At 41.6% G+C, this 26,430-nt stretch overlaps 2 protein-coding genes across 2 annotated transcripts in view; one reads left to right on the top strand and one right to left on the bottom strand.

Moving 5' to 3' along the window:
* Positions 1-9,937, bottom strand: part of LOC128684437 (AN1-type zinc finger protein 2A) — an 84,161-nt gene extending 74,224 nt beyond the window's left edge. Inside the window, exon 1 of the mRNA XM_053770595.2 lies at positions 9,772-9,937. Coding sequence (XP_053626570.2) covers positions 9,772-9,826 — 55 coding nt within the window. The 5' untranslated portion in view covers positions 9,827-9,937. The remainder of the gene's footprint in view (positions 1-9,771) is intronic.
* A 185-nt stretch (positions 9,938-10,122) lies between these two features.
* Positions 10,123-26,430, top strand: part of LOC138853192 (PRKR-interacting protein 1 homolog) — a 41,663-nt gene continuing 25,355 nt past the window's right edge. Inside the window, exon 1 of the mRNA XM_070088568.1 lies at positions 10,123-10,315. Coding sequence (XP_069944669.1) covers positions 10,223-10,315 — 93 coding nt within the window. The 5' untranslated portion in view covers positions 10,123-10,222. The remainder of the gene's footprint in view (positions 10,316-26,430) is intronic.

The following is a 26,430-nucleotide window of genomic DNA, read 5'->3' as shown; positions in this document are numbered from 1 at the left end:
TACAATGAAAAGTACCTTGAAATTGAGCTCAAAGTAGCAGAAATGTTCGATTTTTACCAAAGTTCAAAAGTAAACAAATCATGCCAAGCGTCCAATACATGTCAACTGGTGAGTCTAATATTCTTTCACAAGTGCGCTGATATTATTTATACCATTTCTACACTAATGCAGTAGTCTGCATAACAGTAAATCTTCTATTTTTTGTAAGAATAAAAATTCAAAGTGGAAAGCCAGAGAAATATAAGAGGGGCCTGGGGATGTGACTAACGAACAGAGAACTTGTTATTTTAGTGCCAAGAATGTCTTTCTTGTTTATTCTGGACCCTATTTGGAAACTGGCATCTTTTGAAATTTATATGAAATTGGCAAAATTACTAAATTCTGACCACTTTATTAGATAGTTGAAATCGGTAAATGGGTGGTTTCTTCTGCTCATTCGATAGAAAAAATGGAGTTCTAGCGAAATAGTTATGATTTTTGTCAACTAGTACACTGGAATTGGCCAAAAATAGGGCTCAAAGTGGGCAAAATCGCCGATGCATAAACATCATCAAGACCGCTAACTTCACGAGAGCATAATTTCCCAAGTTTTCCATCAAATTTCATACTTTTGGTGTCATTATGATCGGGAAAAGATTCTCTATCTTTTCATAAGAAAAAATAATTTTTTTTTTAAATTTGGCAACCCTGAGAACAAGTCTCGGAGAGGGCCTGTGGACCCTGAAAGGGTTAACGGGTTAATAATATTGCTGTAATTTGAATATGTTTGTTAAAACCTATTTTTATATTTGTTTTTAGTTCAGCCAAAGTAGCGATCCCAGTTTATTTAGGCATTATAAACCATGATGAAACAGAAGAGAGGCAAATCAGCATTTGAAAGGACAGTAAAACTAGATACAGTTATCCTTCACTCCACAGTAAAACCCAGCCTTCTTGAAACAATAAGATCTGAAAGGAAAAATATTACATAACTTATTCAGCAATGAGAATGTGTTGGGCAACATAAAAATAAAATAAAAATGACAAATGTGTGTGTGTGTGTGTGTGTGTGTGTGTGTGTGTGTGTGTGTGTGTGTGTGTGTGTGTGTGTGTGTGGACAACATAGAACATTAACTAAAAGATCAGATGTTGTAATCACCAGAATTAAACATACAAACTATTTCTATAAAGTGGAATACAGTAAATTATACAATTACGGTAACTGGCATATATAAACCACTTTATAGAGAGCCCCTTATTATGCAAGGCATTAGGTTGGGATATCTCTATCTTGCAAAGTAAAAACAGACTACTCCCTATGTGCTGAACTAACACTCCCTACTTCCCTGCATGGTGAAAGGTGCAACCTTCCCTATAAATTCATGTTCTCCCTTTATTTGTGTATCTGCTGAAGAAGATCCCAGAAGAGAGTCAAAATACAGTGGACCCCAGGTTAACGAACTTTTTTCATTCCAGTAGTATGTTCAGGTGCCAGTACTGACCGAATTTTTTCCCATAAGGAATATTGTGAAGTAGATTAGTCCATTTCAGACCCCCAAACATACACGTACAAACGCACTTACATAAATACACTTACATAATTGGTCGCATTTGGAGGTGATCGTTAAGTGGGGGTCCACTGTATACAGATCAATTAATCTCCTGCGTTTGTTTCCATGAGGGCTATTATTGAGAATATGTATGTATATAAATGTTTTTAATACATCCACAAAACAAGTAGCTGTGGACTGTGACCAGGCAGGGATTGAACCCGAAATATTTAAGCAGGCCCCAGGAAGTTGGGTAAAATTCTCGAGGCCTTAGTCCACTACACCACCATGTTACTAACGTTAGGTGCCCACCTAATATGAATACATTTGTGGAGGTGGAAAGCTACAGGAACTAACTTTTCCCATTTGGGTACTGGTCTCACAAGCAGCATACATACTAATGCATCCACAAAATAAGTGGTTTTTAAGCAAATAACAATATTGCAACCAGCCAGGGATTAAACCCAAGATATTTAACCACCCTCTGGAAAGCTAGGTAAATTTTCTGACACCTCAGTCCACTACACCACCATGTTACAAACATACAAGATATAAAACTAAAGTAATAGGTCTACATAACAATGACCATACTAAGAATAAGACTCACTAACTTAGCAGTCCACAGCTACTAATACAGAACTAACATAAATGAAAACTGCAATCACTGCTATGTTCCAGAAACAATACATATTTTCTATTCCATTGTTTTTGTGTGCAAGAGCCAACTTTAAATATGAATTTACCATCATGAAAAACCCCTTTACCACTGAAAACATTTTGTGAGGGGGGGGGGGGGAATCTTCCTAAAATAAAATTTTATTTCTTTGCTATGGTTACAATGTGTGTTTACATTTCATAATTTGACTGGTACAAAGAAAGCCACTATCATGCCCAGGCATATCGGGCAGTATAAATCGGAAAAGCTAAAACATTAACCAAATTTTTACAAACAACCAAAGAGGCAATATTTAACACCAACAATAAGAGTATATGCACTCAGCAGAGGCAAGGGAACACTGGGGGAAAAGTGCTCTCATGGATCGAGTCATGATTATATACACCTGGAAAATCCTAGAGGGACTAGTACCAAACTTGCACACGAAAATCACTCACAATGAAAGCAAAAGACTCGGCAGACGATGCAACATCCCCCAATGAAAAGCAGGGGTGTCACTAGCAAGTTAAGAGACAGTACAATAAGTGTCAGGGGCCTGAGACTGTTCAACTGGCTCCCAGCATACATAAGGGGGATTACCAATAGACCCCTGGCTGTCTTCAAGCAGGCACTAGACAAGCACCTAAAGTCAGTACCTGACCAGCCGGGCTGTGGCTAGTATGTTGGATTGCGTGCAGCCAGCAGTAACAGCCTGGTTGATCAGGCTCTGATCCACCATGACCGGGCCGCAGGGGCGTTGACCCCTGGAACTCTCTCCAGGTAACTCCAGGTAATGGATCACCAATAGGAGGCAGTGTGTGTGCTTAAACAGGGTTAAATCTGATCCCTGTGGCATTCCACAGGGATCAGTTTTAGGCCCATAGTTGTTTATAATATATAAAAATGAGGGAATTACTAGTGATGTGAGCAAATTCGCTGATGACACGAAGATAGGTAGGATAATCGATTCACACGTAGATGTCACGAAACTTCAGGAGAACTTAGACAAACTCAATTCGTGGTTAGAAAAGTGGCAGATGCAGTTCAATGTAGATAAATGCAAAGTTCTAAAGCTTAGGAATGTTCATAACCCTAGCACCTACCAGCTTAATAATGTTGGACTTAACTATACAGAATGCAAAAATGAATTAGGGGTTATGGCAAGCAACAACCTTAAACCAAAACAACAATGCCTAAATATGGCGGCAAATAGATTACTGGGATTTATATCAAGAAGTGTAAGCAACAGAAGTCCAGCAGTTATACATCATTAGTAAGGCCTCACCTAGATTACGCAGCTCAGTTCTGGTCTCCATTTTACAGAATGGATATATTTATTTTTATTATCACACCGGCCGATTCCCACCAAGGCAGGGTGGCCCGAAAAAGAAAAACTTTCACCATCATTCACTCCATCACTGTCTTGCCAGAAGGGTGCTTTACACTACAGTTTTTAAACTGCAACATTAACACCCCTCCTTCAGAGTGCAGGCACTGTACTTCCCATCTCCAGGACTCAAGTCCGGCCTGCCGGTTTCCCTGAATCCCTTCATAAATGTTACTTTGCTCACACTCCAACAGCACGTCAAGTATTAAAAACCATTTGTCTCCATTCACTCCTATCAAACACGCTCACGCATGCCTGCTGGAAGTCCAAGCCCCTCGCACACAAAACCTCCTTTACCCCCTCCCTCCAACCCTTCCTAGGCCGACCCCTACCCCGCCTTCCTTCCACTACAGACTGATACACTCTTGAAGTCATTCTGTTTCGCTCCATTCTCTCTACATGTCCGAACCACCTCAACAACCCTTCCTCAGCCCTCTGGACAACAGTTTTGGTAATCCCGCACCTCCTCCTAACTTCCAAACTACGAATTCTCTGCATTATATTCACACCACACATTGCCCTCAGACATGACATCTCCACTGCCTCCAGCCTTCTCCTCGCTGCAACATTCATCACCCACGCTTCACACCCATATAAGAGCGTTGGTAAAACTATACTCTCATACATTCCCCTCTTTGCCTCCAAGGACAAAGTTCTTTGTCTCCACAGACTCCTAAGTGCACCACTCACTCTTTTTCCCTCATCAATTCTATGATTCACCTCATCTTTCATAGACCCATCCGCTGACACGTCCACTCCCAAATATCTGAATACGTTCACCTCCTCCATACTCTCTCCCTCCAATCTGATATTCAATCTTTCATCACCTAATCTTTTTGTTATCCTCATAACCTTACTCTTTCCTGTATTCACCTTTAATTTTCTTCTTTTGCACACCCTACCAAATTCATCCACCAATCTCTGCAACTTCTCTTCAGAATCTCCCAAGAGCACAGTGTCATCGGCAAAGAGCAGCTGTGACAACTCCCACTTTGTGTGTGATTCTTTATCTTTTAACTCCACGCCTCTTGCCAAGACCCTCGCATTTACTTCTCTTACAACCCCATCTATAAATATATTAAACAACCACGGTGACATCACACATCCTTGTCTAAGGCCTACTTTTACTGGGAAAAAATTTCCCTCTTTCCTACATACTCTAACTTGAGCCTCACTATCCTCGTAAAAACTCTTCACTGCTTTCAGTAACCTACCTCCTACACCATACACTTGCAACATCTGCCACATTGCCCCCCTATCCACCCTGTCATACGCCTTTTCCAAATCCATAAATGCCACAAAGACCTCTTTAGCCTTATCTAAATACTGTTCACTTATATGTTTCACTGTAAACACCTGGTCCACACACCCCCTACCTTTCCTAAAGCCTCCTTGTTCATCTGCTATCCTATTCTCCGTCTTACTCTTAATTCTTTCAATTATAACTCTACCATACACTTTACCAGGTACACTCAACAGACTTATCCCCCTATAATTTTTGCACTCTCTTTTATCCCCTTTGCCTTTATACAAAGGAACTATGCATGCTCTCTGCCAATCCCTAGGTATATTCATTAGAAAACATTCAGCGATGAATGATAAAGCTAATACGTACATAGTATTAGAACTCTTCCACATGAAGAAAGATTGAAGACCCCTAAATTACATTCACTTGTAAGATGAAGAATGAGGGGAGACATGATTGAAATGTATAAGTGGAAGATGGGTATTAATAAAGGGGATATAAATAAGGCCTTGAGGATATCTCTCCAAGAGAGAACCTGCAATAATGGATTCAAATTAGACAAGTTTAAATTTAGAAAGGGTATAGGAAAGTACTGGTTTGGAAATAGGATAGTTGATGAGTGGAACAGTCTGCCTAGTTGGGTTATTGAGGCTAAAACCTTGGGTAGTTTCAAATTTAGGTTGGATAAATGGTATAAACCTTGGTAATAAATACCGACAAGTTGGTTTAGAAAGACACGTAAGCAAACACTATGACATATTTATTAGAAAACATTTCGGTCCTGGGACCTTGATCACTTCTAACATACAGAGGTAGAATGACATTATATATAGGTGGAGAGTGAGGTGTGAGTGATGCATGGTGACCTGAAGAATGTAATAATGTTGGTAGAATTATCGACAACATGTAAAGTAAAAGGACACAAGTGCAACTAATGTGCAACTAATGCCACAATAAAATGTCACATTAGTTGCACTTGTGTCCTTTGACCTGAAGAATGCCATGTTGGGATGAGGACATAGCATTCTTCAGGTCACCATGCATCACTCACACTCACGCCAAATTCAAATCCAAATACCTACGAAAACCTCTCACATTGATAAACATCTACAGAGTTCCACAGTCAAACATTAGCCAATTTAGTCAAAACCTAGGAAGTATGATAACTGATGCACGCATGAACAAAGATCACTTACTACTCTCAGGTGACTTCAATATAAATCTCCTGCAAGACCAGGACCCACACGTTACTGAATTCACAAACACAATGAGTAACTGTATGTTGCTACCAACAGTAACAAAACCTACAAGAGTTACAGAGACTAGTGTTTCCCTACTTGACCACATCTGGACCAACACCATATCCCCTTTAAAATCAGGCATAATTACAGATAATACCACAGACCACTACCCTACTTTCCTCATAACAACTCTTGGTAAATTACCCCAAGACACTACTAAAGTCACCTTCAGACTTCACAATGAGGCAGCCATTAATAACTTCACAACAGCATTAGCAAACATTGATTGGCACACTGAGCTAGAAATCAATACAGATATTGACGAATGTATTAATAATTTTCTAAAAAAGACTCAATACCTCTATAACAAGCACTGCCCTAAAAAAACTAAGCAGATGACAGCTAAGAGACTGAACAGTCCCTGGCTAACACCCAGCATTCTCAAATCCATAAATACAAAACACCAATATGAAAAACAGTACAGAATGGGTCACATAACCAGAGACCAAACAAAACGTTACTCGTCAATCCTAACCAGCCTGATAAGAAGGGCAAAAAAATTGTATTATGAGAACAGATTATCCAACTTACGAGGTGATATAAAAAAGACCTGGAAAACCCTATCAGAAATTCTGGGAACAAAAAAGATATCACGAAATAGCGAAATAAAATTAGCAAAATCAGATGAACCCCAACTCCCACCAACAGAAACAGCAAACAGACTCAATGATTTCTTCTCCACAATAGGACAAAACCTTGCCAATAAAATCCCAAGCTCAGATACCCCACCAAATGACTACCTCACCGGCAACTACCCGAACACACTGTTCCTAGCTCCGACTAACCCATACGAAGTCTCCCTTATTATCAACGCACTAAAAAACAAGGCAGGAGATTTAAATACCTTACCACCCTTTATATACAAAAAAGTGTCACAAGTGCTATCACCAATCATTGCAACACTCTTTAACAAATCCATTGAATCCTCCACCTTCCCTACAGTACTCAAAATAGCAAGGGTCACCCCGATCCACAAAGGAGGAGACCAAACAGAGTTGAATAACTATAGGCCAATATCCAACTTACACCCTCTCTCAAAAATCTTCGAAAAATTAATTCATAAACGAATCTACTCCTACCTTATCTCCCAAAACATACTCAACCCCTGCCAATTTGGATTCAGGCCTAATAAAAATACTAATGATGCTATTATACACATGCTAGAACATATATACACTGCAATAGAGAAAAAAGAAGTCCCACTGGGGATCTTCATTGACTTACGTAAAGCTTTTGATACAGTTGACCATGACTTGCTCCACGTAAAATTATCACACTATGGTATAAGAGGGCACTCCCTCAACTACCTCAAGTCATACCTCAGCAACAGAAGCCAATATGTGTACGCAAATGGGGCAAACTCTTCTGCACAACCAATTACAGTTGGTGTCCCACAGGGAAGTGTCCTTGGCCCTCTTCTCTTTCTCCTATACATAAATGACCTACCAAATGCTTCTCAATTACTCAAACCCACACTATTTGCTGATGACACAACATACGTCTTCTCCCACCCGAGCCCAGTCACGCTAGCCAATACTGTAAATACCGAATTACAGAAAATATCTACCTGGATGAGTACTAACAAACTTACACTAAACATTGACAAAACCTACTTCATTCAGTTTGGTAACAGAGCTACAGATGTCCCTCTTAACATAATGATAAACGGATCACCTATCACAAAGCTAACAGAGGGAAAATTCTTAGGAATCCACCTTGATAATAGACTCAAATTTCATACACATATACAACAAATTTCTAAGAAAATTTCCAAGACTGTAGGCATACTATCGAAGATACGGTACTATGCTCCACAGTCAGCCCTCCTGGCCCTATATCACTCTCTTATTTACCCCTATCTCACCTATGGAATTTGTGCATGGGGCTCAACAACAAGTAACCATCTCAGACCACTAATTACCCAACAAAAGGCTGCAGTTAGAATGATAACAAATTCTCACTACAGGCAGCACACTCCACCAATATTCAATACACTCAACCTACTCACCATACAAAACATCCATACTTATTACTGCACCTATTACATACATAGAACACTCAACTCTGATATTAACCCTCCCCTCAAACATCTCCTTGCCAACCTCAACAGAACACATGACCATAACACAAGGCACAGATCACTCTTTGATATTCCTCGTGTCCATCTCACGCTATGCAAAAACTCAATGCACATAAAAGGCCCTAAAATCTGGAATTCATTACCTGTAAATATAAAAGAAACACTACCTGTTTATAAATTCAAGTCTCTTCTCAAAGATCACTTACTCACCCAAAACCAAATAAATACTGAATAACTGAACCTTATAAATTGTATATCTTAAATGTTTCTCACAATTATATCACATAAATGTTAAACCTAAAACCCAATCTAACTTTATTATTTTTTAAATTCACTACCTAACAGAATACTCCATTCTACTGAATTTACAACAATGCATGCAACCATATGACCTGTCTTTGTAATACTCACTTGTGCTTTATAGTAATCAGTTTACATTAATGTTTTTCACTGATTTCATCATTGCTTAGTTAATCTTAAGTTAATTTTAAGCCAGCCCGTAATGCTATGCATAGTATAAGTGGCTTTGGCATGCTGCTCTTATCTGTATTTTTTTTTGTACCTCTGTAAGTGTGCTCAAATTATAAATAAATAAATAAATAAATATATAATGTCTTTCTACCTCTGTATGTTAGAAGTGATGAAGGTCCCAGGACCGAAACGTTTTCTAGTAAATATGTCATAGTGTTTGCTTACGTGTCTTTCTAAACCAGGTTGGATAAATACATGACTGAGAAGGGATAGATTTGGCTGGGACTTGCATATGAGTAAATAGAATTATCAAAGCTTACTGCTTGGGTAGAATTGAAAATTGGGTTGGGCAAATATTCTGTTAGTGGGATGAATTGTGAAGGACCTGCCTAGTATGGGCCAATAGGCCTGCTGCAGTATTCCTCCATTCTTATGTTAAAAAAACCATACCAGACGGATGCACTAGCCAGTTTCTTATGTTCTTATGTTCTATGATGTCTATTACCATAAGTAACTGCAGTGACCACAGACACTGCTGAATCAACACAACCAGTAACTCCACATCACAATTGGTGCAGTCATGGGGAGAAGGAACCTTCAACATTATATTACATTCATGGAAAGTGCTAAATCTGAAGGTAAATGGAAGGTATTCACACTCAATTCAAGGAATTGGAGCACAGGTCCAGATTCTTAGATCACGAGCCTCTCAGAAGCATCAAGGGAATGGAACCTCCAAGTAAACTAAGATGTATGTTGAATAGGAGTATGTGAAGATACACAGACTCTATTGGGTTATTCTGGGTTGTTAACCCTCCGGGTTTATAATTCCAACAAAATTTTTTCCATCCTGGAGGAAGATTAGGATGAGACTGCAGAAATGATTAAGAAAGCTAAAGTAGATACATCCAGGTAAAATATTTATGTTTAAACCTGATGTAAGTAAGTTTATTTAGATACAGTTACACATAAGTACAATTATCATACATAGTGTAAATTATCTAGGATAACCCCAAAAAATTCAAGTGACGTATTTCCACTGGGGTCCCTGTAAAGTGTTACACATTAATTGCCCACGTATAAACGTTTCTCTCTCACTTACCAAGTTGTCTGCAAGCAGACTCTGAGCAGTGTGTGCCTAGGTGTGGCAGCTCCATTGTACAAGAATAAGTAATATTGCAGGTTGAGCAGAGTGTTCTTGACAACACTAACACACTTGTGTTGTTCTACCTCAGCTGATTCTGTATATATATGACGTCACACAACCATAGTTGCCACACTTAACACTTCCTTCATTAACTCCCACCATAACTTAAAAAGGAAAAAAAAACCTGTCTACATTTTCCCCATTAAATATTTAATATTTATTAAAAAATAACGTAGCTATAAATAGATCCGAGTAATTAAATAGCTTTAATTTTTGTGAAGTAGTTATATTGATGGAGCAATACCGTGTTACACAGTAGTGTCGTCATACACTAGTGTGTCTGGTGAGTCAAGAATACTTCAGCGAAATTCTCAATTCTTCTGGAACTTCCTCGACTCGTCTAGCTATGTCTGAGGAGGATGAGGATAAGCAAGTCACTGTGGTCAAGAATGCCACAGATCTTCAACGTTTAAAGTTAGAAAAGCTTATGAAAAATCATGTAAGTGTATGCCTTATGAGAACTTGGAATACAGGTGCAATTTTAAATATTAGTAAGTTTATTTAGGCACAGGTACACATAAATACAATTATCATACATAGTGTAAATTACCTAAGATAACCCAAAAAAGTCAAAGTGAGTTATTTCAATTTAGGTGGAATGGAAATAACTCATTTGTGGCTTGTTTACCTTCTTCAGTGTCGTGCAAGTAGCACCATTATCTTCAGTGTCGTGCAAGTAGCACCATTACCTTCAGTGTCGTGCAAGTAGCACCATTATCTTCAGTGTCGTGCAAGTAGCACCATTACCTTCAGTGTCCTGCAAGTAGCACCATTATCTTCAGTGTCGTGCAAGTAGCACCATTATCTTCAGTGTCGTGCAAGTAGCACCATTACCTTCAGTGTCCTGCAAGTAGCACCATTATCTTCAGTGTCGTGCAAGTAGCACCATTATCTTCAGTGTCGTGCAAGTAGCACCATTATCTTCAGTGTCGTGCAAGTAGCACCATTATCTTCACAGTGTCGTGCAAGTAGCACCATTATCTTCAGTGTCGTGCAAGTAGCACCATTATCTTCACAGTGTCGTGCAAGTAGCACCATTATCTTCTTCAGTGTCGTGCAAGTAGCACCATTATCTTCAGTGTCGTGCAAGTAGCACCATTATCTTCAGTGTCGTGCAAGTAGCACCATTATCTTCAGTGTCGTGCAAGTAGCACCATTATCTTCAGTGTCGTGCAAGTAGCACCATTATCTTCACAGTGTCATGCAAGTAGCACCATTATCTTCAGTGTCGTGCAAGTAGCACCATTATCTTCACAGTGTCGTGCAAGTAGCACCATTATCTTCAGTGTCGTGCAAGTAGCACCATTATCTTCAATGTCGTGCAAGTAGCACCATTATCTTTACAGTGTCGTGCAAGTAGCACCATTATCTTCAGTGTCGTGCAAGTAGCACCATTATCTTCAGTGTCGTGCAAGTAGCACCATTATCTTCAGTGTCGTGCAAGTAGCACCATTATCTTCAGTGTCGTGCAAGTAGCACCATTATCTTCAGTGTCGTGCAAGTAGCACCATTATCTTCACAGTGTCGTGCAAGTAGCACCATTATCTTCACAGTGTCGTGCAAGTAGCACCATTATCTTCACAGTGTCGTGCAAGTAGCACCATTATCTTCAGTGTCGTGCAAGTAGCACCATTATCTTCAGTGTCGTGCAAGTAGCACCATTATCTTCAGTGTCGTGCAAGTAGCACCATTATCTTCAGTGTCGTGCAAGTAGCACCATTATCTTCAGTGTCGTGCAAGTAGCACCATTATCTTTAGTGTCGTGCAAGTAGCACCATTATCTTCACAGTGTCGTGCAAGTAGCACCATTATCTTCTTCAGTGTCATGCAAGTAGCACCATTACCTTCAGTGTCGTGCAAGTAGCACCATTATTTTCAGTGTCGTGCAAGTAGCACCATTATCTTCAGTGTCATGCAAGTAGCACCATTATCTTCAGTGTCATGCAAGTAGCACCATTATCTTCAGTGTCATGCAAGTAACACCATTATCTTCAGTGTCGTGCAAGTAGCACCATTATCTTCAGTGTCGTGCAAGTAGCACCATTATCTTCAGTGTCGTGCAAGTAGCACCATTATCTTCAGTGTCGTGCAAGTAGCACCATTATCTTCAGTGTCGTGCAAGTAGCACCATTATCTTGTGCAAGTAGCACCATTATCTTGTGCAAGTAGCACCATTATCTTGTGCAAGTAGCACCATTATCTTGTGCAAGTAGCACCATTATCTTCAGTGTCGTGCAAGTAGCACCATTATCTTCAGTGTCGTGCAAGTAGCACCATTATCTTCAGTGTCGTGCAAGTAGCACCATTATCTTCAGTGTCGTGCAAGTAGCACCATTATCTTCAGTGTCGTGCAAGTAGCACCATTATCTTCAGTGTCGTGCAAGTAGCACCATTATCTTCAGTGTCGTGCAAGTAGCACCATTATCTTCACAGTGTCGTGCAAGTAGCACCATTATCTTCTTCAGTGTCGTGCAAGTAGCACCATTACCTTCAGTGTCCTGCAAGTAGCACCATTATCTTCAGTGTCGTGCAAGTAGCACCATTATCTTCAGTGTCGTGCAAGTAGCACCATTATCTTCAGTGTCATGCAAGTAGCACCATTATCTTCACAGTGTCATGCAAGTAGCACCATTATCTTGTGTCGTGCAAGTAGCACCATTATCTTGTGTCGTGCAAGTAGCACCATTATCTTCAGTGTCGTGCAAGTAGCACCATCATCTTCAGTGTCGTGCAAGTAGCACCATTACCTCCTTCACAGTGTCGTGCAAGTAGCACCATTACCTTCTTCACAGTGTCGTGCAAGTAGCACCATTACCTTCAGTGTCGTGCAAGTAGCACCATTACCTCCTTCAGTGTTGTGCAAGTAGCACCATTACCTTCTTCACAGTGTCGTGCAAGTAGCACCATTACCTCCACAGTGTCATGCAAGTAGCACCATTACCTCCTTCACAGTGTCAAGCAAGTAGCACCATTACCTCCTTCACAGTGTCGTGCAAGTAGCACCATTACCTCCTTCCAAGTGTCGTGCAAGTAGCACCATTACCCTCTTCAGTGTTGTGCAAGTAGCACCATTACCTCCTTCACAGTGTCGTGCAAGTAGCACCATTACCTCCTTCACAGTGTCGTGCAAGTAGCACCATTACCTCCTTCACAGTGTCGTGCAAGTAGCACCATTACCTCCTTCACAGTGTTGTGCAAGTAGCACCATTACCTCCTTCACAGTGTTGTGCAAGTAGCACCATTACCTCCTTCACAGTGTTGTGCAAGTAGCACCATTACCTCCTTCACAGTCTCGTGCAAGTAGCACCATTACCTCCTTCACAGTCTCGTGCAAGTAGCACCATTACCTTCTTCACAGTCTCGTGCAAGTAGCACCATTACCTTCTTCACAGTGTCGTGCAAGTAGCACCATTACCTTCTTCACAGTGTCGTGCAAGTAACACCATTACCTTCACTGTCGTGCAAGTAGCACCATTACCTTCACTGTCGTGCAAGAAGATAAGATAAGATAAGATTTCGTTCGGATTTTTAACCCCGGAGGGTTAGCCACCCAGGATAACCCAAGAAAGTCAGTGCGTCATCGAGGACTGTCTAACTTATTTCCATTGGGGTCCTTAATCTTGTCCCCCAGGATGCGACCCACACCAGTCGACTAACACCCAGGTACCTATTTGCTGCTAGGTGAACAGGACAACAGGTGTAAGGAAACGTGTCGAAATGTTTCCACCCGCCGGGAATCGAACCCGGGCCCTCCGTGTGTGAAGCGGGAGCTTTAGCCACCGGGCCACACCATTACCTTCAGTGTCGTGCAAGTAGCACCATTATCTCCTTCACAGTGTTGTGCAAGTAGCACCATTACCCTCTTCACAGTGTCGTGCAAGTAGCACCATTACCCTCTTCAGTGTCGTGCAAGTAGCACCATTATCTTCACAGCGTCGTGCAAGTAGCACCATTACCTTCTTCACAGTGTCGTGCAAGTAACACCATTACCTTCAGTGTCGTGCAAGTAGCACCATTACCTTCTTCACTGTCGTGCAAGTAGCACCATTACCTTCTTCAGTGTCGTGCAAGTAGCACCATTACCTACTTCACAGTGTTGTGCAAGTAGCACCATTACCCTCTTCACAGTGTCGTGCAAGTAGCACCATTACCCTCTTCACAGTGTCGTGCAAGTAGCACCATTACCTTCTTCACATTGTCGTGCAAGTAGCACCATTACCTTCCTCACATTGTCGTGCAAGTAGCACCATTACCTTCTTCACATTGTCGTGCAAGTAGCACCATTACCTTCATCACATTGTCGTGCAAGTAGCACCATTACCTTCTTCACATTGTCGTGCAAGTAGCACCATTACCTTCTTCACAGTGTCGTGCAAGTAGCGTCATTACCTTCTTCACAGTGTCATGCATGTAGCACCATTACCTCCACAGTGTCATGCAAGTAGCACCATTACCTCCTTCGCAGTGTTGTGCAAGTATCACCATTACCTCCTTCAGTGTCGTGCAAGTAGCACCATTACCTCCTTCACAGTGTTGTGCAAGTAGCACTATTACCTCCTTCACAGTGTCATGCAAGTAGCACCATTACCTCCTTCACAGTGTTGTGCAAGTAGCACTATTACCTCCTTCACAGTGTTTACCTGGAGAGAGTTTACCTGGAGAGAGTTTCGGGGGTCAACGCCCCCGCGGCCCGGTCTGTGACCAGGCCTCCTGGTGGATCAGCGCCTGATCAACCAGGCTGTTGCTGCTGGCTGCACGCAAACCAACGTACGAGCCACAGCCCGGCTGATCAGGAACTGACTTTAGGTGCTTGTCCAGTGCCAGCTTGAAGACTGCCAGGGGTCTGTTGGTAATCCCCCTTATGTGTGCTGGGAGGCAGTTGAACAGTCTCGGGCCCCTGACACTTATTGTATGGTCTCTTAACGTGCTAGTGACACCCCTGCTTTTCAATGGGGGGATGGTGCATCGTCTGCCAAGTCTTTTGCTTTCGTAGTGAGTGATTTTCGTGTGCAAGTTCGGTACTAGTCCCTCTAGGATTTTCCAGGTGTATATAATCATGTATCTCTCCCTCCTGCGTTCCAGGGAATACAGGTTTAGAAACCTCAAGCGCTCCCAGTAATTGAGGTGTTTTATCTCCGTTATGCGCGCCGTGAAAGTTCTCTGTACATTTTCTAGGTCGGCAATTTCACCTGCCTTGAAAGGTGCTGTTAGAGTGCAGCAATATTCCAGCCTAGATAGAACAAGTGACCTGAAGAGTGTCATCATGGGCTTGGCCTCCCTAGTTTTGAAGGTTCTCATTATCCATCCTGTCATTTTTCTAGCAGATGCGATTGATACAATGTTATGGTCCTTGAAGGTGAGATCCTCCGACATAATCACTCCCAGGTCTTTGACGTTGGTGTTTCGCTCTATTTCGTGGCCAGAATTTGTTTTGTACTCTGATGAAGATTTAATTTCCTCATGTTTACCATATCTGAGTAATTGAAATTTCTCATCGTTGAACTTCATATTGTTTTCTGCAGCCCACTGAAAGATTTGGTTGATGTCCGCCTGGAGCCTTGCAGTGTCTGCAATGGAAGACACTGTCATGCAGATTCGGGTGTCATCTGCAAAGGAAGACACGGTGCTGTGGCTGACATCCTTGTCTATGTCGGATATGAGGATGAGGAACAAGATGGGAGCTAGTACTGTGCCTTGTGGAACAGAGCTTTTCACCGTAGCTGCCTCGGACTTTACTCTGTTGACGACTGTTACGACTTAATCTTCACCGTAACAATAGGGGCACAAATAACTCCATTTTTTTTGTTAGCTTTATTTTATTACCAATCATTTAGCTTCATTGGTATTTGGTTAGTGAATTAAAATAACCACAAGCAATTATAAATGAAACACTATACAGCAAGAAACCCAATCTTAAGTTCAAATTCTCATTAACACAGAGTATGATAAAATAATTTCAATTAATAATCTACTCTTTTAGAAAGGTCTAGGGTAACGAAATAGTTATCTTTTATAAGTGACATGAATTACCAGACTTTTGGCAAAGGCAAGACTTTGTATAAAGTTTTAGTTTAAGCTAGGAGCTTTGGGTTGAAGACCCGTACCGAGTCAGAGCTAGGAGCTGACTGACTCACTCAACTACTTCATAGTCAGACTTCAGCTCTGCCAGAAGGCGACGCGTGGCGTCAATTCTAGAACCACCCATTTGGTCACTACAGTAGTGGTTACACATTCGTAATACCTAACCTAATAATAATATAATATAATATTATAGTTATAATAATCATGGGGGAAAGATATAATATACAATATAATACAATGAGAGTACTTTTGATTCATACTGTACCCGATAATAATATATAGTCGAACCTGCTTTATCTAGCTAGTAATAAAGTGGTTCGCGATATATTATTACAGAACTTATTTTAACCAGGCCTTTTATTTTTGTATATAATGGAGTGAAGTAGGGGCGCGTAACACCTCCCCCCTCGTGACTGATGGTCGCCATTGACTTGTACTCTCTGTGGTGGGTAGCATCTGTCATAGTAGCAGAGGTTGTAACAGACAGCAGTCCTACATCATCTCCAGCTTTCTCCACAACATAGATGGTCATAAAAGTACCGACTCATACTGTTAAAAATAAATGTATATTAATAAAATTTCAAGGCCTAGAGAGGGCATCAGCAATGAGATTATGTTTTCCTTTTATATGGGAAATGGTAATAGAGAAGGGTTGAATTCTCAAAGCCCAACGAAGTATTCTGGCATTCTTCGATTTCATAGAATTTATGAAGGTCAAAGGATTATGATCGGAGTACACCGATATCTGATGGGTAGAAGATCCTAAATATACATCAAAATTCTCTAGGCATACAACGAGAGCTAAGGCTTCTTTTTCTATAGTCGAATAATTAATTTGGTGTTTCTTTAACTTAGAAGAAAAATAAGAAACAGGTTGTAATAGGTCAGAATTTGGAGCCTTCTGTAACAATGCGGCTCCCAAAGCATACGCACTGGCATCTATTTGTAAGTGGAATGGTTTATTAAAATCAGGACTTAGCAATACTGGGGAAGAGGATAGTAATCTTTTTAAACGATTAAAAGCAATTTCACAGTCCTGAGTCCATGAAAACTTTGTTTTTGGACTTGTTAATTCAGTTAGGGGAAAAGCTACCTGTGCAAAATTCGGACAGAACCGACGGTAGTAACCGGCAACTCCTAAAAATCTTGATACGCTTTTCCTATCCTTAGGGGTAGGAAATTCTAAGAGGGCCTTTACTTTGGCGTTCAAAGGAGCGACTTCACCTTGTCCAATCCGAAATCCTAAGTATTTAATTTTCGTCTGGCCAAACTCACACTTGGACAAATTCACTGTAAAATTATGTTTACTTAAGGCGTCAAACAAGGCTTTAAGCTGTCTAAGGTGTTGGGGCCAACTGTCGCTGTATACGACTAAGTCGTCTAAGTAAGCTTCTACTCCGTCCAATCCGCCCGTAAGTATGTTCATAATACGCTGGAACGTAGAGGCCGCGTTACAGAAGCCGAAGGGCATAACGCAATACTTGTATAGGCCACCAGGTATCGTAAAAGCCGATATCTCTTGAGCTCTTGGTGACAACGGGACTTGGTAATACCCTCTTAACAAGTCCAATTTACTGATATACTTAGCTCTCGAGACCTTGTCTATTAAGTCGTCAATTCTGGGTATGGGAAACCCATCAGGCACTGTTACAGCATTGACTTTTCTAAAATCCGTGCACATACGGGAAGTCCCATCTGGTTTGGGGACTAGAATGCACGGGGATGCCCAAGGACTGTTACTTGGTTTTATCAACCCGTGTGAGAGTAAGAAGTTCACCTCTGCCTCTAGCTCACCTTGTTTCTTGGGACTCACTCTGTAGGGAGATTGCTTGATTGGAGTAGGTTCTCGGAGAGTAACATCGTGCACACCCAACGTACACGGTTTTGGGACGTCGTTGAACAGGTGGAGATTTGCCTTAATCAGGGATTTTATTTCGTGTCCTTTGTCCACTTCCAGATTTATCAGTAGAGAATTTAAATTCTTTAAGGCTGTCGAATTGTTCAGAAGAACTGGTATTCCTATCATTTCATCTGAACTTACTGGAACCCGTTCTTGGTTCAGAGGTGTTATAGTAGAAACTGGTGAAACGATTCCTGAATAGGGTTTAAGTTGGTTAATGTGATACGTCCGTTGTGAGTTCCTCTTCTTCGGCGTCCTTACCAAGTAGTTCACGTCACTTAGGCGCTTCACGATTTCTAAAGGACCTTCAAATTTGGGCTGTAGAGCATGTCCCTGATGAAATCGTTGAACCAGAACTTGATCTTTTGGTTCAAATGAACGAAGTTTAGTTCGACGATCGTATTCCTCCTTCATCTTACTCTGTGCTTGTCGTAAGTTTTCGGCGGCCAATTCTCTAGCTAGGCTCAGGCGTTCTTTCATTAAGGTAGGAGAGCTCCTAAAAGTCGGCGTTTCTTCCCCGGTCCAAGCTTCTTTGAGAACCTGTACTGGTCCTCTAATTTGATGCCCATATATTAACTCAAATGGCGAAAACTTCAAGTTGTCTTGTTCGCCTTCTCTTAGGGCAAACAAGAGTAGTGGAATACCTTCATCCCAATCTTTGGAATACTGTAAACAATAGGACCTCATCATAATCTTCAAAGTTTGATGGAACCTTTCCACCACGCCTTGTGATTGGGGTCGATAGGCCGTCGCGTAAACCGTCTTGACCCCTAACTGAGCCAAGGCTTCACGGAAAAATTTTGAAGTAAAATTCGACCCTTGATCCGATTGAACTTCTCTTGGAAATCCAAAGTGAGAGAACTTAATCAGTGCTCTCACTATTAGGCGAGCATTAATCCTCCTGAGAGGAACTGCTTCCGGGTACCTGGTGACTGTGTCCATGATAGTGAACAGGAACTGGTTGCCCTGTCGAGTCTTGGGTAGCGGGCCGACACAGTCGATCACCAGACGTGAAAAGGGTTCGCCTGTTACTTGTATAGGGTTCAACGGCGCAGGTGGTGGATTATGTGCAGGTTTGCCTACTAGTTGACACACAGAACAGCTTTTTACATACCGTTCCACTTCTTCCTTCATTTTTGGCCATGTGAAGTGCTTAGCAATTTTTCTAAAAGTCTTCTTTTGTCCCAGATGTCCACCTTGAGGACTGTCATGAGCAAACTTACATGCTAAATTTCTAAACGGGGTAGGCAAGACCAGTAGATGATCACTTTTAAGAGATCCTAGTTTCTTTTTCAGTAAGTCCTTCTCCCAATAGTAAGAGCTGTCACTTTTAAGGGCTTCTTCTCCCAACACAGCAAGCTTCCTGAGGTCACTTAAGGAGGGGTCTATTTGGAGTTCTCTTACTAGATCCTCCTTCGAGAATAAATCTATTTCGGAAACCACCGACTTAGGAACTGGTATCGGTTCTGGGTGGATTGTTGGCTCTACACTCGAGCTTTCGTTGAATATGTCTCTTACTCCTACGTCGACGTCGTCCATGACTTCCTCCGATACCAACTGAGAACGCGACTGTTTGGTCATCGCCCGGGTTACTACGCTCAGAGGAAAGAGGGTAGGTTCCGTTCGTCGGGCTTCGATGACGTAATTTTCCTCGGTTGGATTTTCCATAACTATGGGCTCTTTCCATATTCCTTCTTCCGCTAAGTCGTTCCCAATCAATAGGTCTACGTCTTTTATGGGGAAGTTAGTTGGAGACACTCCGATTGACGTCCAGCCTGTAAAAATAGGAGTTTCAACATATAACTTGTACAGGGGTACTCGCGTAGTGGAGCCACCATAAGCTTCCAACAGAGCGTCGAAACCCGTATATGATCTGGCGGGGAATGATAACAGTCCTTCTCTTAATAATGTTAAGTAGGACCCCGTATCCCTAAAGGAATTTACTTGCAACAACTGGCTATCGGTAATTCCTACTTTGCTTTTGGAAAAGTAAGGACTCATAGCCCTTGACAAGTTTGACGATGATACCCATATTCTGCTTAGTCAACTAGGAGGATCTGTTCCTTTTCCTTGGGACAGAGCGTCTACTCTTGGCTCGGACTTCCTTGGATGAGTCGTAGAGGATATTATTTGTGTGGGCAATCTATAGGATGTACTCCTTCCCTGGTCCCTATCACGCTTAAAGCATTGTGATTTGAAATGTCCCAGCTTCGAACAGTACGAACATTTAATTTTTTCCCATGACCTATCTGGTCTATAGGATGGGCTCGATTGAATTTGGTGTTTTACTTCGGGTTTACTTGTTACACGGGAGTGAACGGGTTGGGTAGGTCGCTTACCGAAAGGCTTCGCAGGTTCGGGTCTCGTTGCTGGTTTGATAACCTGGCTGCTTTCAGATTGTACCAACCTCTGGGAAATCTCGAAGTTGTCTGCCAGCGCGGCAGTCTCTAACAACGTCGTTTGCGGATGGCCAACAAGATACTGGCGAACTCCCTCTGGAAAATTTGCATACAAATCTTCTAGTAACATTAATTGTGATAGATCTTTTAAAGTCGTGACCCGAGAAGCTCGACACCAACGTTCAAACGCCACTGCTTTCCCTCGGGCAAAATCTAAATAAGTTTGTCCTGTTTGCCGTTTCATGGAACGAAAAGCTATTTGGTAACTAATAGGGAGCATGTCATATGCTTCTAAAATAGTTCTCTTTACTACGTCGTACTGGACATAAAACTCATATGGTAAGGAGGCGACACAAGACTGCGCCTTTCCATATAGAGATGTGTGCAGCAATGTGGCCCATTTGTCTTTGGGCCAGCCCATTGAACGTGCCTGATTCTCAAAAATTTCAAAGAATTCATCTAAGTCTGTTTCGTTAAACTTAGGTACCATTAGAGCTGCTTTATGCAAGTCAAACCCGGTTACCGTGCTCTTCACGTCTCTTTCTTCCGGAACTCCCTTCTGCTTTGTTTCAAAACGAAACCTTTCACGCCTAAATTCTTCCTCGTTTAGACGTCTTCTAGCTTCGATTTGAGAGTTTTGTAATAGTAATATGCGTTCTATTCTCTCTAGTTGTTCGGACGTGAAATTCCCAAGAGGTAATGACACCGAAGGGAATTCGGGCGTCTTCTCCGGAAGTATTTTGGGACGAGCACCAGTCCTAAAATTATCCCCGTCATTTGACTGAGGGTTCGTTCCAACCACCGATACATACTCCGGGGAAATGAACGGGGGAGAGCTTTGAGACTGGACTGAGTAGTAAGGCCTTGTAAACCCTGGTTCAACTTCATTATTTAAGACAGTTCCCGTCCGTGGGATTTCTACTTCCTCAAACTGAGAAATAAAACTATCTTCCGAATCTAGTTCTGGCATTGCTTGGGTTTTCGGAAATAATCTATCCTTAATTAGGGACCTAAGAGTCTCTGCGCTATGGTATCTATTATAAGGTATATCTAACTGTCTAGCTATTTGCCAACACGTCTGTAATTTTAAAGTGTCAAGAGTAGCCTCTGTTAATTCATCTAATAATGACTTAATTTCTGGATCCATTTTCTTAATTCTCGCAAGGGAGCTTAATTTTAATGCAAAACAAATATGTACTTCAGGGTAAGTAGCTCCCGGACAGACAACCCATTTGTTACGACTTAATCTTCACCGTAACAATAGGGGCACAAATAACTCCATTTTTTTTGTTAGCTTTATTTTATTACCAATCATTTAGCTTCATTGGTATTTGGTTAGTGAATTAAAATAACCACAAGCAATTATAAATGAAACACTATACAGCAAGAAACCCAATCTTAAGTTCAAATTCTCATTAACACAGAGTATGATAAAATAATTTCAATTAATAATCTACTCTTTTAGAAAGGTCTAGGGTAACGAAATAGTTATCTTTTATAAGTGACATGAATTACCAGACTTTTGGCAAAGGCAAGACTTTGTATAAAGTTTTAGTTTAAGCTAGGAGCTTTGGGTTGAAGACCCGTACCGAGTCAGAGCTAGGAGCTGACTGACTCACTCAACTACTTCATAGTCAGACTTCAGCTCTGCCAGAAGGCGACGCGTGGCGTCAATTCTAGAACCACCCATTTGGTCACTACAGTAGTGGTTACACATTCGTAATACCTAACCTAATAATAATATAATATAATATTATAGTTATAATAATCATGGGGGAAAGATATAATATACAATATAATACAATGAGAGTACTTTTGATTCATACTGTACCCGATAATAATATATAGTCGAACCTGCTTTATCTAGCTAGTAATAAAGTGGTTCGCGATATATTATTACAGAACTTATTTTAACCAGGCCTTTTATTTTTGTATATAATGGAGTGAAGTAGGGGCGCGTAACAACGACTACTCTCTGTGTTCTGTTAGTGAGGAAATTATAGATCCATCGACCGACTTTTCCTGTTATTCCTTTAGCGCGCATTTTGTGCGCTATTACGCCATGGTCACACTTGTCGAAGGCTTTTGCAAAGTCTGTATATATTACATCTGCATTCTTTTTGTCTTCTAGTGCATTTAGGACCTTGTCGTAGTGATCCAGTAGCTGAGACAGACAGGAGCGACCTGTTCTAAACCCATGTTGCCCTGGGTTGTGTAACTGATGGGTTTCTAGATGGGTGGTGATCTTGCTTCTTAGGACCCTTTCAAAGATTTTTATGATATGGGATGTTAGTGCTATTGGTCTGTAGTTCTTTGCTGTTGCTTTACTGCCCCCTTTGTGGAGTGGGGCTATGTCTGTTGTTTTTAGTAACTGAGGGACGACCCCCGTGTCCATGCTCCCTCTCCATAGGATGGAAAAGGCTCGTGATAGGGGCTTCTTGCAGTTCTTGATGAACACAGAGTTCCATGAGTCTGGCCCTGGGGCAGAGTGCATGGGCATGTCATTTATCGCCTGTTCGAAGTCATTTGGCGTCAGGATAACATCGGATAGGCTTGTGTTAATCAAATTTTGTGGCTCTCTCATAAAAAATTCATTTTGATCTTCGACTCTCAGTCTGGTTAGCGGCTTGCTAAAAACTGAGTCATATTGGGACTTGAGTAGCTCACTCATTTCCTTGCTGTCATCTGTGTAGGACCCATCTTGTTTAAGTAGGGGCCCAATACTGGGCGTTGTTCTCGATTTTGATTTGGCATAGGAGAAGAAATACTTTGGGTTTCTTTCGATTTCATTTATAGTTTTTAGTTCTTCCCGCGATTCCTGACTCCTAAAGGATTCTTTTAGCTTAAGTTCGATGCTTGCTATTTCTCTGACCAGTGTCTCCCTGCGCATTTCAGATATATTGACCTCTTTTAGCCGCTCTGTTATTCTTTTCCGTCGCCTGTAAAGGGAGCGCCTGTCTCTTTCTATTTTACATCTACTCCTCCTTTTTCTTAGAGGAATAAGCCTTGTGCATACATCGAGTGCCACCGAGTTAATCTGTTCTAGGCATAAGTTTGGGTCTGTGTTGCTTAGTATATCTTCCCAGCTTATATCGGTTAGGACTTGGTTTACTTGGTCCCACTTTATGTTTTTGTTATTGAAGTTGAATTTGGTGAATGCTCCCTCGTGACTAGTCTCATTTTGTCGGTCTGGGGCTCCTCGCATACATGTCTGAACCTCAATTATGTTGTGATCTGAGTATATTGTTTTTGATATGGTGACATTTCTTATCAGATCATCATTGTTAGTGAATATGAGGTCTAGTGTATTCTCCAGTCTAGTAGGCTCTATTATTTGCTGGTTTAAATTGAATTTTGTGCAGAGATTTAAAAGCTCGTGTGAGTGTGAGTTTTCATCAGGTCATGCAAGTAGCACCATTACCTCCTTCACAGTGTCGTGCAAGTAGCACCATTACCCTCTTCACAGTGTTGTGCAAGTAGCACCATTACCTTCACAGTGTTGTGCAAATAGCACCATTACCTTCTTCACAGTGTCGTGTAAGTAGCGCCATTACCTTCTTGACTGCCGTGCAAGTAGCACCATTACCTTCTTCATTGTCGTGCAAGTAGCACCATTACCTTCTTGACAGTGCCGTGCGAGTAGCACAATTACCTTCTTCAGTGTCGTGCAAGTAGCACCATTACCTTCTTCACAGTGTCGTGCAAGTAGCGCCATTACCTCCTTCACAGTGTCGTGCAAGTAGCACCATTACCTTCAGTGTTGTGCAAGTAGCACCATTACCTTCTTCACAGTGTCGTGCAAGTAGTGCCATTACCTTCTTCACAGTGTCGTGCAAGTAGCACCATTGCCTTCTTCAGTGTCGTGCAAGTAGCACCATTACCTTCACAGTGTTGTGCAAGTAGCACCATTACCTTCTTCACAGTGTCGTGCAAGTAGTGCCATTACCTTCTTCACAGTGTCGTGCAAGTAGCACCATTGCCTTCTTCAGTGTCGTGCAAGTAGCACCATTACCTCCTTCACAATGTTGTGCAAGTAGCACCATTACCCTCTTCACAGTGTCGTGCAAGTAGCACCATTACCTTCTTCAGTGTCGTGCAAGTAGCACCATTACCTACTTCACAGTGTCTTGCAAGTAGCACCATTACCTCCTTCACAGTGTCGTGCAAGTAGCACCATTACCTCCTTCACAGTGTTGTGCAAGTAGCACCATTACCTCCTTCACAGTGTCGTGCAAGTAGCACCATTACCTCCTTCACAGTGTCGTGCAAGTAGCACCATTACCTCCTTCACAGTGTTGTGCAAGTAGCACCATTACCTCCTTCACAGTGTTGTGCAAGTAGCACCATTACCTCCTTCACAGTGTCATGCAAGTAGCACCATTACCTCCTTCACAGTGTTGTGCAAGTAGCACCATTACCTTCTTCACAGTGTCGTGCAAGTAGCACCATTACCTCCTTCACAGTGTCGTGCAAGTAGCACCATTACCTTCTTCATAGTGTCGTGCAAGTAGCACCATTACCTCCTTCACAGTGTCATGCAAGTAGCACCATTACCTCCTTCACAGTGTTGTGCAAGTAGCACCATTACCTTCTTCACAGTGTCGTGCAAGTAGCACCATTACCTCCTTCACAGTGTCGTGCAAGTAGCACCATTACCTTCTTCATAGTGTCGTGCATGAGCAAATAAACCTACTGCAGTACTTCACTGTTCAAATGTTCATCTGTTAATTAAGATAAGATTTCGTTCGGATTTTTAACCCCGGAGGGTTAGCCACCCAGGATAACCCAAGAAAGTCAGTGCGTCATCGAGGACTGTCTAACTTATTTCCATTGGGGTCCTTAATCTTGTCCCCCAGGATGCGACCCACACCAGTCGACTAACACCCAGGTACCTATTTGCTGCTAGGTGAACAGGACAACAGGTGTAAGGAAACGTGTCGAATGTTTCCACCCGCCGGGAATCGAACCCGGGCCCTCCGTGTGTGAAGCGGGAGCTTTAGCCACCAGGCCAGTACCTGGGGAATGCAAAGGTAACCAGATTTGATCTAACGAAAAAGAAAGCCACTTTAATTCTTTGGTTCATTAGCTCTACCAATATCAAGGCTTCCTCCTAGAAGGGAAGTCTGGACGTCAGGTCTAGAATACATTATGCAAGACAAAAGTCGCCAGTAACTTTGTCCTCTTCATGGTACTCTGCCTTGACAAAAAAAAAAAAACTGAAAGATAGACTGCAAATCACTCAGAACAAAATGGTAAGCTTCATAGTGGACCTGGGTCCAAGAGAACATGTAGGCCAGGATGAATTACAACAATTGGATATGCAGTGTTGAAGACAGAGTAAAACAACTGAAGTTAATTCAAGATTATAAAATTGCTCACAAACAGTGTCCTGAATATCTTACTGCCAATTTTGTCATGGCTGGGAACCAGCACAACTTTGTAGTATCCAAACACCTTTTATTGTACAGCAATAAAGAAATGGAACAGACTGCCTGCACATGTCAAAGCCAGTCATATGAGCCAGTTCAAGAAGAGAGACAAAAGGTGCTTGATGAATGTAGCGACAGAAAGGAAGAAGGAGGATTATTTATTTTTTTTAGCAAACACTTGTGTAAATATAAATAACTCAGTTTACCTTATTCCTAGTATATCTCCTTTAGAGTATAATAATAAGATATTATCTCCTTTATAGTATAAGATATTAAAAGGATCCCAATGTAAATACAGTAAGTCACTTTGACTCTTTAGGGAAGCCGAATAAGTCACTGTGCTTTTTCAGGATTCTTTCAGTTTTTTTAGAGGTGCACTCTTCCCCATGACCCCTCAAAGGAGGTTCCTTGATGCTGGTGAGGGGCTCTTGATCTAAGGAATTGGATCTATGCTTCAATAACCTGAATTGAACCTGAATGCCTTCCATCACTCCCTCCACAGGCACTGTATAATCCCTATGGGTTTAGCGCTCCCTATAATAATCCTCACCCATGACATCTTACCATGCTTGGATGAACTATTTTCAAATGTTTAATAAAAAATGGTTAGGCAGCATTTAGCAAACCATTAGCAGAAGGTAGGTCCTTAGCTTCAAATTATAAACCAACCAGCCAGGCCACAGTTGTGGGAAAGTTGTTGGAAACATAATTGTGGATGAAATTTGAAGTCATCTTGAGAGAGAAT

Source organism: Cherax quadricarinatus, chromosome 2, assembly GCF_038502225.1.
Source record: "Cherax quadricarinatus isolate ZL_2023a chromosome 2, ASM3850222v1, whole genome shotgun sequence".
NCBI classification, from domain to species: domain Eukaryota; kingdom Metazoa; phylum Arthropoda; class Malacostraca; order Decapoda; family Parastacidae; genus Cherax; species Cherax quadricarinatus.
The sequence above is the reverse complement of the archived record's forward strand: the minus strand, read 5'-3'. Positions and strand labels throughout refer to the sequence as shown.